The sequence below is a fragment of the Peromyscus leucopus genome, chromosome 18 (genome assembly GCF_004664715.2).
Source record: "Peromyscus leucopus breed LL Stock chromosome 18, UCI_PerLeu_2.1, whole genome shotgun sequence".
Lineage (NCBI taxonomy): Eukaryota > Metazoa > Chordata > Mammalia > Rodentia > Cricetidae > Peromyscus > Peromyscus leucopus.
The window spans coordinates 38629155-38644035 of NC_051078.1; the positions used below are offsets into that span (position 1 = coordinate 38629155).

A 14881-nucleotide genomic window follows, 5' to 3' on the forward strand; every position below is an offset into this window, starting at 1 on the left:
AAAACACTGACAAAATGTCCTTCCCTGCCAGCACCCTCAGTGAGTACTTCATGTCCCTCACTCTACCAAGCTCTGCAGTTGGAAAGCAATTACAGAATTAACACATAAAAGAAAATTAAATTAAGACATTCTTCACTGTGGCCTTGAATGCTGACACTGTGTGCAGCTGCACTGTCAAAAATAACTCAAATGGAAATTGGAAACGATAAACAAGTAACATTGTATTGCCAGACAGCGTCAGCATAGAAAGGCCTGGTCCTCTTCCTGCACTCAGGTAGCATTTCTTTAACCAGAACACTGAATTAGGAACCCGTGGATCTTCAGAAGGAATTTTAAGGTCTGTGTCGTCTTTGAAGGTGCTGTTACCGCATGTGGGGTGCTGTTACCACATGTGGAAAGTCTTGGCCATCACTGGATTGCCATTGTTGGACTCTAGAAGTCTGGACTCAATGCTGGCTTTACCTGTTGTGGTGGGTAGTGTTGTTAACTTGGGGGAAGGGTTTCTGGGCATGTTGGAAGGGGATTATCTTGATTACTGTTCAATGAGGTAGGAAGGCCTGCCTGCAGTGGGCAGCAGCATTTATGGGCCCATTCCTAGACTGAACGAAAAGGAGAGAGGTAGTTGAACATGAAACACTTGTTTCTCTCTGCTTCTTCACCGTGACCAGCTACTTCATCTCCTGCTCACTGTGACCTCCCTGTAACGATGGATACTACCTGGACTGTGAGCCGTAAGGCGCTGAAGGTCCAGTTACCACTATAAGATAGTGGCAGTATCTCTCTCTCTCTCTGTCTGTCTCTCATCAAGTTGCTTCCAATCTTGTATTTTGTCAGAACGATGTGTAAAGTAACCATCGAGGACTGGCTCCAGCTTTTAAGCTGGTATCTGCATCCTTGAGGACCTTTGTCAGCATAAGGGAACTGTCATAGGGACAAGTGCCCTGTGAGATTTGAGGCATTGAGTTTCCAGGCTCCTGACGATTCGTTGTGACAGTGTTGTGGTCCTGGACAAAAGTACAACGCAGGTAAGTTGGGTCTCCAGTGCTCTGTCCTCCTGCTTCCGAATCCTTCCCGGGATTTTCTGAAGACTTTTCCTTCTTGTCCCCAAGAGGCCAGGTGTGGCAGAGAGAATGGAGCCATTATCACTGAAGCTCACCCCCAGTCACAGGATCAGCTTTAAAGTTCCTTTGAGGCATCTGTGACACATGTATTATACAAATGTCATCTTTCCTCACTGTTGAAAATGTCTCAGCTAGGAGGAATGTGATACCACTAAGATCGCATAAGTCTATCCTCAGGAAGGTGTATATTCACAGGCCCTTGTGATATATCCCTGGTAGACCCGGTGAGGACTGGGATGTCTGAGTACTGCCTCCCTCACTACCATCCACTTTTGGGGACAGTGAGGCCAGTTCTCTATCTGTGGAATGGATCCAAGGCCAAGGACTCTGCAGCTGCACACTTTATGGAAACTGGATGGCCAACTCACCCCTTGGAGAAGATTCAAAGAAGAGAGGATCCCTTGCCCTTCAGTCATGCATTAACTGTGGCTACTCCACAGATTAAAAGGTGATGTTATCATGAGGTGCTGTTTGTAGCTCAGTGGAAGATCAGACTCTTGTATGTTGTTAGCTTTCATTTCTAAGAGTGTTCGTTCTAAGGAAGGCTCATGAGAAGGCCTGGGGAGGGGCTCTCCTACCTTCCTTTGGCTAGGGTTTGGCAGCTTAATGCCTTTCAACTTCTGCCTGACCACCTTTCATCATGTGCAGAAACAGCTACTGTTGTATCTGGTGGGTGTGTGGGGAATAGAACTGTTTGGTCCAGCCACTTTATATGACAGTTCGAGATTCCAAAGGGATGCAGCCTAGGAATCTACCCTCACCACACCCTTCAGTCTTTACGATACCACAGAGAGCTTCTCCTGACCACTTCCTCGGCCAGACTCTTTCCCATCAAGGGACTGAAGTATTTCCTCTAGAGAAGGACCAGGATGTAGGCAGAGCTCTGAGAGGTGGTTAACTGAGGATGCCCTGTGGGGTACTTGATGTTAAAGACCACAGTACAGACCAATTGTGGTCTCTTGGGACTCCCAGCTGCTTATGAGAAGTGTGTGCTATGAAAAACAATGATATGTTTGAAGTTGTCATCAAATGAAAACAACAACAACAACAAAAAAAACCTTGAACACTGAAGTGAGAAAGACTCCAATCCCATACTCTTTCTATTGCAGTCACGGAAGGCTAGGGAGAGAGCACAGGAGGGTGAATATGACACAAGCCTGTCATTCCTGGATGTGAATTGGGTCACCTCTTGGAAGACCTGCTAATCTCAAGAAAGGTCAATAATCAAACAGCTGGAGTCCTAGCGGCCAGGTTCCTGCAGGGACTGATGCTGGGTTACTGATCTACGAAAGCAGATGTGATTTCCCTAAAACATCTTAGGACTAAGTCTATTCCAAGTTCCATTTCAAATTCAAGACCCCCTTTACTTCTTCCTTCTTAAATCAGGCTGAGTGATTAGTTTTGTAAGTTGCTAGGCAATACATTTATGTGTTTATAACCAGACTCCTGGCCCTTCCCCATGAACTCAGAGCTATTTCTTTACTGACTGAAAAAGAAATGCTTCACTGGAGGCTTCATCTTTTGCATTCTCTAATGGGGGCTAATAGGAAAGGAAGGGTAATGAACATATAATTAATTACTCATTGTACTTTAAACTAATTGGTAGAAGGTAGCTGTGGAGTAATAGAAAATGTATGAGGTTTGGCAGTGGAAAACTCCATGACAAATAGGCTGTGCCTGTGGGCAGACATTGGTCAAAGGACAGGGACCTTAAGATGTCTGTGTGGACTGGACAGCCCTGTCCACCTTACCAGCTTAAGGCTGAGGGACATATGCTGAAGACGCAAAGCACCATGGGAACACACCGAGGTGTGCCGCACTTCAGCACAGGCTTCGTGGCTACGAGCTCCTGAAATGATGTGGTCCCTATGCACACTTCCGCTGCCCAAGTTCTTCAAGCGTCCCACCAAGACAACACTTTCCAGTGGGGGAAACGAAAGGAATCTAGAATGCAGCACTTGAGTTCATCTCTTCTCCCTTGCTGCGGATCCTTCCCGCCTTCTGAAGCCAGACCCTCAGTCCGGGTGGCGCTTCTCCCAGGCTTCTCTGCAGCCTTATACTCAACCGGAACATCTGTCACAGACCGCAATGCAAGGACTTGAAAGATACCCTGATCTTCTTTATTCATGGTCTTTATGTACACAAACTGTCCTTTGCGTATTTTCTGTGCTGATGCTTTTCAAAGAGGCTGGCGAGCAGAGGTCTGCACCGTCACTGGCGACTGAGTCAGAAACATCTCAAGAGGTACAGGAGCATCCGTGACTACATCCCTCTATGTGTCTCTCTGTGTGCCAACTGCAGCAGGCCCGGCTCAGCTTCCCTCACTGTTCCGATGGTGGGGGTCTGGGCAGAGAGGGTGCTACTGATGTAGGTGCAGGTGGTTATGGCACCACTGAGTGACAGACCTGACCCTTCAGATGGCAGCAACTTCCGAGAGCAAATGGCCTATGTTTGGAAGTTGTTAGAATCCAACTCAGTTTGGAGAGTGTCAAACTCATCACTGCTCTTCAAGCTTTTCCAATTCAACAGGATCAAGACAGTTGCTCTAGGTTAGAGTGAGGGGTGTGTGCGTGTGGGTTGGTGGAGGGTCTAGGTGCCAAAGTCTTTCTTTCACATTAGATAGACCAAAAGCAATGGTATCTTCAATGAACATTTCAATACTAGAAGTCTTAAAACAACTTAACTCCAATTTAAGGATAAGGTAATTTTATGTACCAGAAACTTTAAAAAAAAAAAGCCAATCAAGGGTTGTTCTGATTGGAGTCTGTGGTTGTAACCTGACATCCTAAAGGTCAATGACATACTGCACAGCTGAGTCATCATTAAAGATAAGGCACTTAATACACTCGGGCTACTGTTAGCCATCATGGTAATGCTGTGTTATAGGCTTTCTGCCTGTGTTCTGGAGTTTTCCCCCAAACTGGGAGGCTGTTTTCCATAGCATATGTAGGGACACCTGGGCTTATCCAACTGCCAATGAAACATTTTATAGAAAAGTAATTAGGGAATGTCTAAGGGGTTGATTCAGGTGCTTAAGTTTACAGACACAAAGGGTCACTGTCCATGCGACTTTTCCCTCACAGTTGCATTCCAGTGGCTTTTGCTCCCTGTCACCACTGCTGAAGTTGACTTGTTTCTTGACTCTCAATAATGGAATGGGTCTAGGGGCAAGATCAGGGTGAGCGATGCGGAAGACAAACACCGTTTACAAACGGTGATCACCTCATCTCTTCCTTCTGTCCTTCATCAGTTGAAAGGGGGGGGGGGAGTAAAGCACATGGACCTTCAGGGTTTTGTGAGGAGCCAGTCAGCTTTTACGACAGTGACAGTGGCCGCACCTACGCTTCCGGGGTTAGCACCAGGATTTGACGGGGAACGCTAAGACGCTTTTCAAGTGAAACACAATCCAGCCGGCCACACTTGGCCTCAGAGCTGCCAAGAGTTCCCACCGTGAGAACAAAGACACAGCATGTCCTCAGCTGCTTTCCTGATTGTGTCTCTTAAGAAAACAAACAGTAGCAACTCTCTTCACCCCAGTAGTGTGGAATTAAAGGTAGTTATAGAATACAAAATGTCAGTATGTGCTCCTTACACCAGGTATTCGTGACCTGTACCAAAAGAGGGGACAATCACTTCTTGGCCTTTTGGCTAAGATCAAGTATAGTTTCCAAAGGCGAGAAACACACAAATATATTTAGAACCAAACAAAGACCAGTGTCTTCACGCTTTGCTTGCTGACGTTCCTATGATGAAGGAATGCCACCATGCCTTTAATAAGTTATTTTGTTGTGGTTGATGTTTCACTGTTCTTCAGATCTGAAGGGACACGGCTGCTACGTGGCCCCTGTCTACTAGAGGAAACACCGTGAAGCACAAGAGCAAAAATATGCAAAGCGATCCTAGATCAGGACCCCAAATGAATCCCGCCTTTCTGTGTGTGCCAGTGGGTACACACGTGTGCATCACAGCTGTAGGTATAAGCAGGATGCAGGCAGGTGAGGAGGGGGAGGAGTGATGAAAAGGTGTGTGTGTGTGTGTGTGTGTGTGTGTGTGCGTGCGCGCGCACGCGCGCGCGCGCACACCAGGATTTTAGATCCCATACTCAGGACTGCGTCTGGAATCTGAACCAAAGAGAGGTTAGGCACCTACCTTATTTGTTGCATCAATAAATTTGACTCCTTTATACGAGACTGAAAGAATAATAGTGGGGACCTTCTTCATTTGCTCTGTAGACTTCTGAAATTAAAACCAGAATGCTGTTAGAGAAGGGTGTGTTGCATAGCAACGGAAGCACATCCTTTTGTTTCCTCTTGAAAGATAAAAATGAAGCTAAAACCACACACACACACACACACAGACACACAGACACACACACACAGACACACACACACACAGACACACACAGACACAGACACAACACACAGACACACACACACACAGACACACACACACAGACACAGACACACAGATACACACACACAGACACACAGACACACACAGACACAGACACACAGACACAGACACACACAGACACACACACACACAGACACAGACACACACAGACACACACACAGACACACACAGACACAGACACACACAGACACAGACACACACACAGACACACACACACACAGACACACACAGACACAGACACACACAGACACAGACACACACACACACAGACACACAAAGACACACACACAGCACAGATACACACACAGAGACACACACACAGACACAGACACACAAACACAGACACACACAGACACACAAAGACACACACACAGACACACACACAGACACAGATATACACACAGAGACACAGACACAGAGACACACACAGACACAGACACACACACACACACACACGGACACACAAAGACACACACAGACACACATACATAGACACACACACAGACAACACACAAAGACACACACACACAACACACAACACACACACACACACACACACACACACACACACACACACCCCAAACACAATCTAATTTCAATGGCTGCCTCATCTCTTGCCAATAACTATGCTTCCAGCTTGTAAAGTGTCTGTTGGTCCTGCTGCTTCTTATGGGTTCCAGGATGTCCTTTCCCCTCCCACCAGCAGGAGGGCAGTGAACTCTGTGTCTGTCTCCTCGAGAAGAATTAAACCACATCACATTTGACTCCAAAGGTGCATTTAGCAGCAACAAAATGCATGCCATGGCTGTCCTTTCCTCATCTGGACTTAAAAAGGGATTTAAAGTACATCCCTGCAAACTGTCCTTGGGCCTAGTCAAATCCCAGAAGTGGATATAATAGTTATAGCAGAGTGGCACAGGACCACGCAGGATTTTAATCGGCTTGATGACGACCAAGCCTTCCAGGAGCAGTCCTCAGTCACAGCAAAATGCTAGACAGACAGGCTTCATCACACAGCTCGGCCATATTCCTGCAGGCTAAGCTCCCATGACGGATGCTCACACCGGTTTCACATGCGGGGGTCTGCAGCGTCTTCAGTTTATTCAGCCGCCAAAAGTTTCCTTGTGATTTAGTGTGTGCCTTTCCTGCTTAGCCCTGCCATCCATCACCAGTCACCCAGAGTCTTGTTTACTTCATTTTCCTCCACGCATCCTCTTAATCATCACAGTAAACATCGGAGACGAACTCACCTGACAGTTAGCCTGATGGATTTTTCCACGCGAGACAGGTGGGACAGAATAGGAGAGAAAACACATGGAAGGGTGTGAGAAAAAGAAACCGGTTCAACCGTTCACCGACAGCGTAAGTTCATTAAAAAGTAGAGGACGCCACAGAGGAGAGAGCAGCCTTCCTAGACGGAAGCAGATGTGGTGAGCCGTTCACGGGCCCTGCCTCTGTTTCTCTTTCTCCGTTTTCTCATCTTTCTGTTTGCTGGGTCACAGAACCTTGGCACTGGCATGCAGGAAAGGTCCACTTTGAGCCTTAGCCAGCCAACTCTCTACATCAGGGGACTCGGGAAAAGGATAGGAACTTCTTTGATTTATTTATATCACTCAATATTCCATTAAAAAAATTTCTGAAATGTGACCAGATTTAAAGAAGGCTTTTAACGGGATGAGTGGAGCTCACTGCACTCAGTGGTGATAGTGTATGTTGTACCTTTTGTTGAATTCCTAGAAGAGGTCTTTGACATTGTCCTCACTGTCCTGACACAAGGTGTTTTTTTTTTTTTTTTTTTTTTTTTTTTTTTTTTTGAGAGCTACCATATCTATTTCAGAGATGAAGATATTTACTAAGAGTATTACTTAAAATTTATTGTTCCAGATAATACATAAAGAGAAGCTCCCTGAAGTGAATTTTAACTAGTTTTAAAATTACCAATTGTCTTTTACAATTGCCAAGAAAAGTCGTTCTAAAAAAATGGAATATAACATTACATACTTTCATGTTTGGAATGTTTTTCCCAACCACTTTGGAAAAATGTGCGAGACAAATCAAAGGCAAGGCTAGAAGAAACCACATGCTGTGTGCCGGTTTGAAGGCAGAGCAGTGGCTGAATTCGTGATTAGGAAGGCCGGGCAGCAGAGGCAATCATTTTGTTGACTGAATTTTGTGTGTGAAGAACTCTTGGCAAAGCGTAACAATGGATTTCAGCAAATCACCTCGCTCATCTCTTGCCAGGAGTACTTTCTCCCGGACAGCCCTACTTGTACCTGAAACAATATATAACTACATTAAGATGAAAAAAAAAATACCAGTATTTTATACAGTATTAAGAAAAACCCATCTGTTATTTGTTCAGCCGCTGAGTCGTTGTTTTGGGACCTGCCAGCTGTGCTAGTCAATGGAAAGCTCAGGGTCCATTTCAGGGATGTGAAATTTTGTGTGAAGGCCGCTGCTCAAACTGGCCACCCAAGTTCGTGCCGTGTTGAGGAGAATCTAAGTGGGAAACAGGGCTGGGCAAGATGGCTTCCAGGGACGAAGGGCATGGCACCCTGGGAGCATATCTTGGCTCACACGGCACCCATTCTTGGCTGAGTTGGACATGAAGCAGAGCCACCGGGTTGACACACACAACGACGGCGATGTGAACCGAGTACTTCTGGAACACCGAATAGGGAAATGCTCACCTTGAAAGGGCAAGGCAGGTATTAATAAATACATCTATTCGTCAAGACTGATTACCGGCTAGGGAGCCCTGAGCTGGCTCTGGAGGGGTCAATAGCCATCTGAGGGGCAATAAGAGGGAAAAAGGGGCTGCTGTAAGAACAAAGTCATAGACACCTATAAATGAGAACTCCAGGTGGTTTAGGTTAATGGTTAGGAAAGGAGGGTAGAGTAGATTTGAAAGGCGGGCTTTCCCTGCCAAGAGCAGATCTACTGGTGGCTGCACAGAGGATGGAGGCTGAGTGAGGGACACCGGAAAGCCGCTGTGACATCCAAAGGGCCGACTCCAGCAGGACTGAGGTAGAAGCGTGGATGACAGGGGGAAGAGCCCAACTGAGGCGAATAGAGCTCTGAGCATCAGGGTGAGCGGGACGGTGTCACAGATGAAGCAGCCGTTAGCAGAGACAGCGATGCCAGAGGGGAGCATCCTTTGGCAAAGACACACGGAGAGATGCTTTTACGTCTTCAGCATGCTGATCACTAAGAAATGAGAGATGAAACTCAGATGTCGGAGGGGTGGCTAAGGAGGTGGGAGCATGTGGGGTGTCTTAGGGTGGAGTGAGAACCCCGGGGGAAGATTAATCCCACACCTGTTTTTTTTTAGGACAGGTTTCACTGTATAGTCCAGGTTGGCTTTGACCTGGTAATTCTCTTCCTCAGCGTTCTGAGTGCTAAAGTGTACAGGTGTGTGCTACCACATCTGGTTGGAAGACACATTCTTTTTTTATTGTTTTGAGACAGGTCTTGCTATGCCGCCCTGGCTGGCCTGGAACTCATAGAGATTCACCTGCCTCTGTCCCCCAGTGCAGGTAACACCATGCTGGGCAGAAGATGAATTTTTAAGCTCTCGCAAAGAAACTAAGGATAGAGCTGGGAGAAGCCCACAGACGACGTCACAGAAGTCAAGGAGCTGGTTGATTAGAAGGCAGGGGCAGTGCCCAATGGCCTAAGAATGAAGGAGACACCAAGAAGCAGTCCCTAGCAAGCGGCTGGCACATGGAAGACTGCTGCTTTTATTGGGTTTATGGGCTAAAATCCCAGGCTTTAGTAACAAGAAGGGTCTGTTAGCAATTTCGTTAGTGGTAGTTTGAGGAGAACTTGGGCAGTGGGCAGAGGACACTGGCTTTAGGCTGACCTCAGGGCTTCAGAGGTGATTTCTGTCACCCTTGAGACCCCCGCGCCTTCAGATGCTCATCCAAGCTCCACAACAGAGGAAAGACAAGTGCTCCCACAATTCCTGCTCCCTTAGCAAAGGCAGCGCTGGGGTGTCAGCATCCAGGCTGGGCACAGGTCTCCAGGGTGGCAATGTTGGAAGTGGCCATACATTCCAAGATGGAGCCCAGACAGTCCTCTCCCTACTGGGGTCCTTTGACAAGGACATGCTGAACTTGGCCAGCCACCAAGCTCAAGGGGACCATGGGAGGTCTGCAACAGCATGTTCCTCCACCAAGGCAACTGTCTATTCTAGACAATCCCTGCCTCTTGTTAGGGGGAATTTCTGATGGTGTACTTTGACGGTGCTTTTAAAAAAAGGCATTTTATACATAACTTTAATGAAAGATGAGCGCTTGTAACAAGAAGTCAAATATATACAGTCTTCAGGGAGGCAGGAAATCTAGCAAGCGTTCATTTTGTGAAAGCTTTATGGGTACAGGAAAGGAAGCACAGAGCTTCTGCTCCGTCATGGGGTAGTTAGTCATGGAAGTCTTGACTCCCCTGATTTGTTCTCCAACATGCCATCATGGGTTCCTCCTCCTCCCCAGGGCTCAGGACTCTTGGCCTAACCATTCACCACTCGAGTAACAAAGGCTGAGATCAGGAGACCTGGGTTTTAGGACCTAACTTCCTGCTTTGCTGTGTGTCTGTCTGTCTGTAGTCACAATACCCCCATGTTCATGTGGAAGATGCAAGGCTTATTGATTTGTATATAGAAAATTCCTGCATGAGGAGGGAGCTCAGGGCAAGCTTTGGTTTCTAGGTGCTTTGCTCTGTCCTAAGGCCTCTGTGGAATTTCTGAGGCTTCCTGGCCTTCAGATTCTCTCTCCTTTGGTGCCAGCCTTACACAAGGGTCTTGGATTTGCAATGAGAATCTCCTAACACCCAAGCAGCAGAATATTCATGGGTAAGGCTCCAAATGAGCTTCACGCCATCTTGTTTCTGGTGAAGAGTGTTAGAGGAAAATGCAACCATATTTTTCTAAGTTAAGATTACTATTCTTTTATTATTGTAAGTGAAACAGTATTTGGCTGCACTGAGATGCTGCATGTCTGAAATCTGCACTCAGTTCTTGGTTTAGATAGTCTGTATTCACCAAGCAGAGCTGAGTCATAATTTCATATCTGGAACACTGTTCCTAAGAAGTAAGCAACTGAACACTTTCAGATATTTTTTTTTTAAAGAAGGGATTTTAGATTTATCAAGAAAAAGAAATAATGTTCTTCTCCCTTTCCTGTTTGTGTGGGTGTGTGTTCCTATGTGTATTTGTGTTCCTGTGTGTGCACACACATCTAGAAGCCAGAGATCAACTACACAACTGTCTTTCTTCAGACAGGATCTATCACTGGCCTGGAACTCACAAACTAGTCTAGTCTACCTGGCCAGTGAACTCCAGGGATCTATCTCCCTCTCTATTCTCAGTGCCAGGATTGCGCGCACGCTCACCAACTTTTTTTTTGGTAAGATTTATTTTATTTAATGCATAGAATTTTTTCCCCCTTGCATGATGTCTGTGTACCCCATGCATGTCTCATTCCTGCAGAGGCCAGAAGAGGGTGTCAGATATCCGGAACTGGAGTTACAAATGATCACGAGCCTCCATGTAAGTGCTGGGAACTGAATCTAAGTCCTCTGCAAGGACAGCCAGTGCTCTTAACAGCTGAACCGACTCCCTCATCTCTCATTTTTTGCATGGGTTCTTTCCTCAGAAACCCCAGGCATTCAACCTTGCCAGGCAAGCGCTTTCCCAGCTGACCTACCTCCTCAACTCTGTCTTACTTTTTTTGGTGTAGGGTCTCAGATAGCCCAGCTGGCCTCAGTTACAGCGGAGGGTATCTTAGAACTTTTGATTATCCTGACCCATCGCCCACACGCTGGCACGGCAGTCTCAAGCCACCACTCCAACTTCTTTCTCTTGTCAAATGTAAACTAAGAACTGTTTGGCACTGGGTCGGAAATCATCTCTGGTGTTTTTACTCCAGCCTTAAAGCATGTTCTGAACGGAAGTGTGGTTTCCCTTGGCGTTGTGGGGGCTTGGTCTGAGAGTGACTGATGCCAGCATCTGGATTCTCTTATATAAAACGGAGCACGAATTGCAGTAACCTCTGCACAAGTTCTCATTACGTTAAATCATCACCGCCTTATAACAGCTAGTGCAATGTAAACAATATATGCCATTGTTTTTCTGTACGGCTTACGGGACAAGGGCAGGAAATAAAATGCACATTAGCACAGGTGCAATACTTATCGCGAATATTTCTGCAGTTGGTGGATGCAAAACATGTAGCCATGGAGACTGCCCACTAGGTGCCCCCCACCCCACCTCTTTCTCTTTTGATGTCTCATCTGTGTGGCTCAGGCTGGCCCTGAACTTTTTTTTTTTTTTCTTCCATTTTTCTTTTTTTTTTTTTTTTCTGAGACAGGGTTTCTCTGTGTAGCTTTGTGCCTTTCCTGAACTCACTTGTAGCCAGCTGCCTTGAACTCACAGAGATCCGCTGCTCTGCCTCCCGAGTGCTGGATTAAAGCGTGTGCCACCACCGCCCGGCTCCATTTTTCTTTAAGAAATTTTCTACTCACTCCACATGCTATCCACAGACCCCCCTTCCTCCCTCCTCCCACCTTCCAGCCCTGTTCCCCAAGCCACCCCCACATCCCCACATCCCCCATATGGAGGTCTCCCATGGGGAGTCTGCAGATCCCAGCACACTGAGCCTAGGCAGGTCCAAGCCCCTTCCCACTGCATCAAGGCTGTGCAAGGTGTCACACCACAGGCACCGGATTCCAGAAGCCTGCCGACAGACCAGGGGCCGATCCTGATCCCCCTGCCTGGGTGCCCCCCAAACAGTTCAAGCCAAACAAGTGTCTTCCGTATCCAGAGGGCCTAGTCCAGTCCCATGGGGGCTCCACAGCCACCAGTCCACAGTTCATGTGCTTCCACTAGTGTGGTTGGTCATCTCTGCATGTCCTCCCATCATGATCTCCATGTCCCCCACCTGCAGAATCCTTCCTCTCTCTCATCAATTGGATTCCCAGAGCTCAGCCTGGTGCCTGGCCATGGATCTCTGTATCTGCCTCCATCTGTCACTGGACAAAGGCTCTATGATGACAGCTAGGTTATTTGCTAGGCTGGTCATCAGAGTAGACCGGTCCAGGCACCCTCTGGACCACTGCCAGCAGACCAAGGAGGGGTCAACCTTGTGGATTCCTGAGAGTCTCCCCGGCACCCTGCCTCTTCCTATTCCCATGATGTCCTCATCTATCATGGTATTGGCCCTGAACTCCTAATCCTTCTCTCTCAGCCTCCTGAGCTTTGGGATCAACAGTAGTCTCTCTCTCTCTTTTTTTTAATTTGGACTCAGCAGTTCAGGGACATCCTTTCTGAGTTCATGGACTCATTGATCTCAGAGCATGCTTTTCCTGAGTGGGCATGAGTGCAGAGAGGCTCCTGATGGGGTTAGGGGCAATCCAGTTGTGAGCCGTCAGGCTCAGTGAGAGTGAGGCTTGTGTTCCCAGTAAGAATCATTTGTGCCTGGGCAGCCACAGGAAGAGGGAAAAGAGCGAGGCCATCCACAGAGGCTGCCTTAGTGTCAGCCAGTCAGTCTTCCTCCCTCCCTCCTTCCTTCACTCCCTTCCTTCCTTCCTTCCTTCCTTCCTTCCTTCTCTGTGTTCTTGTGTGTGTGTGTGTGTGTGTGTGTGTGTGTTACAGGCAGGTACACTCACCCATTTGTACGTGGGTGGAGGCCAAATACCTAGCGTCTTACTCTGCTCTTCTTCTTCCTCCTCCTCCTCCTCCTCCTCCTCCTCCTCCTTCATTTGGAGCCTGGTCTCTCGCCTCGCCTAGAGCTCATTCGTTGGGCTAGACTAACTGACCAGTGAGACCAGTGAGCTTCCACAACACGTCTGTTTCTGCCCCTCCAGTGCTGGGGTTACAGAGAGGCACTGCCACACTTGGCTTTTCTGTGGGTGCTGGGGATCCAAACTCAGGTCCTCACGCTTGGGCGGCAAACACTTCCCCCAGCCCTCAGCCTTCTTGCTTACAACCCCCTGGTTACTCACAGCCTATCCGAAGCACAGGCTGGGGAAGAGATTTCACAGGGCTACCCTGAGAATACTCTCTAATTAGACTTTCAGTCCTGAGTCATAACTATTTTGCCATCTACCAGTTTTCCTTAGTTACAAAGCGTAATGATGATATGCAGTTTTCTCAAGGAAATTTAAATAAGGTCGAAGAGTAATGTTTTGTAGCCTTCAGTGATTTTTCAAGTGATTAAAAACTATAGGAGGCAGAATCATGATCTTTTACGCAGCAAAACTAGCTAGGTTACGGGGTAAGGCATAAAAAGCAGCCCTCGAATAGATTTTCAAAATGAACTCTCACCCTGTAATGAGTTTTACAGGGCAGTCAGTGCCAAGATTGCTTTCTGGGGAAAGTCTTCTTGGGCCTCTTATGCTGACACAACGCTTTCTCTTAATGTTCATGCCTGGAATTTCAAGGGCTCTGCTTCCCTAGAGCCTAGAGACCCACCCACGGCTGTCTTGACTCTTCTCTATGACTGTTGGTAGACAGCCATGTTTAGCCCTACGGTCTTTTCAAGTAGATGATACAGTCACTTCATAGGGTGCTCTCCTGACCACTGATGCCAAAAGGTGACATCAGCATGAAACTGGGGTTATAGAGAACCTTCATGCCCTGTCACTGAGAAAGCCATGGTACCCCCAAGCCTGGGAAGACATGATGTGGGGCTACTGAGAGAGCTATGGTACCCCAAGCCTGGGAAGACATGATGTGGGGCTACTGAGAGAGCTATGGTACCCTGAAGACATGATGTGGGCTCTGGAGAGCATGGAGTGGAAGACATGATGTGGGGCTGAGAGAGGCTTCTTGGGGTGGAGAGAGCTGCCCTGGTAGGTGAGTTTTCAGCCTCTGAGAGGGAAAGGCTGGGTTTTCATCAAGGGTACCCTGACTCTTGGTACAGCACCAAAAGAAATAGGAAGAGAGGACAGAATGATTACTGGTGGCAGCCCAGGAGTTTCTCCCTCTGTATTTCTTTAAAAATGTTTGGGTTCTTGACTGTCACTAAATGAGTGTCTCATTTGGCTGAGAAATGTGTCTAAATAACTTCACGGGGCTTTTGTGGTCTCAAGAACTCTGGCCCAACGGTTGAGGGGACGGGACCCTACACAAGACTATGCAACATGAACAGTAAGCAGTGGCCATTCCAAACACGTCTCCTTGCTCCGAGGGTGAACTCACAAAGTCCTGCCAAATCTAGTCCGGCCCAAAGTGATACTCTCTGACTCTGTTCTAGGCCTGGCCAGTCTCCAGGAGTAATGGCACATGGCATCTACCCAGAAGAGCTGATCTACACAGGGTCCTCAGTAGAATGCCCAGGGGACCAAGACAG

The 14881-nt window shown here is 47.4% G+C and overlaps 1 protein-coding gene across 10 annotated transcripts in view; it reads right to left on the reverse strand.

Moving 5' to 3' along the window:
* Nucleotides 1-14881, reverse strand: part of Anks1b (ankyrin repeat and sterile alpha motif domain containing 1B) — an 854565-nt gene that overhangs the window by 25482 nt on the left and 814202 nt on the right. For all 10 annotated transcript variants that reach the window (XM_037211910.1, XM_037211909.1, XM_037211906.1 and 7 more), the window contains 2 exons: nucleotides 6785-6796; nucleotides 5271-5357 (listed from right to left, as the gene is read on the reverse strand). In XM_037211910.1, coding sequence (XP_037067805.1) covers nucleotides 5271-5357; nucleotides 6785-6796 — 99 coding nt within the window. The remainder of the gene's footprint in view (nucleotides 1-5270; nucleotides 5358-6784; nucleotides 6797-14881) is intronic.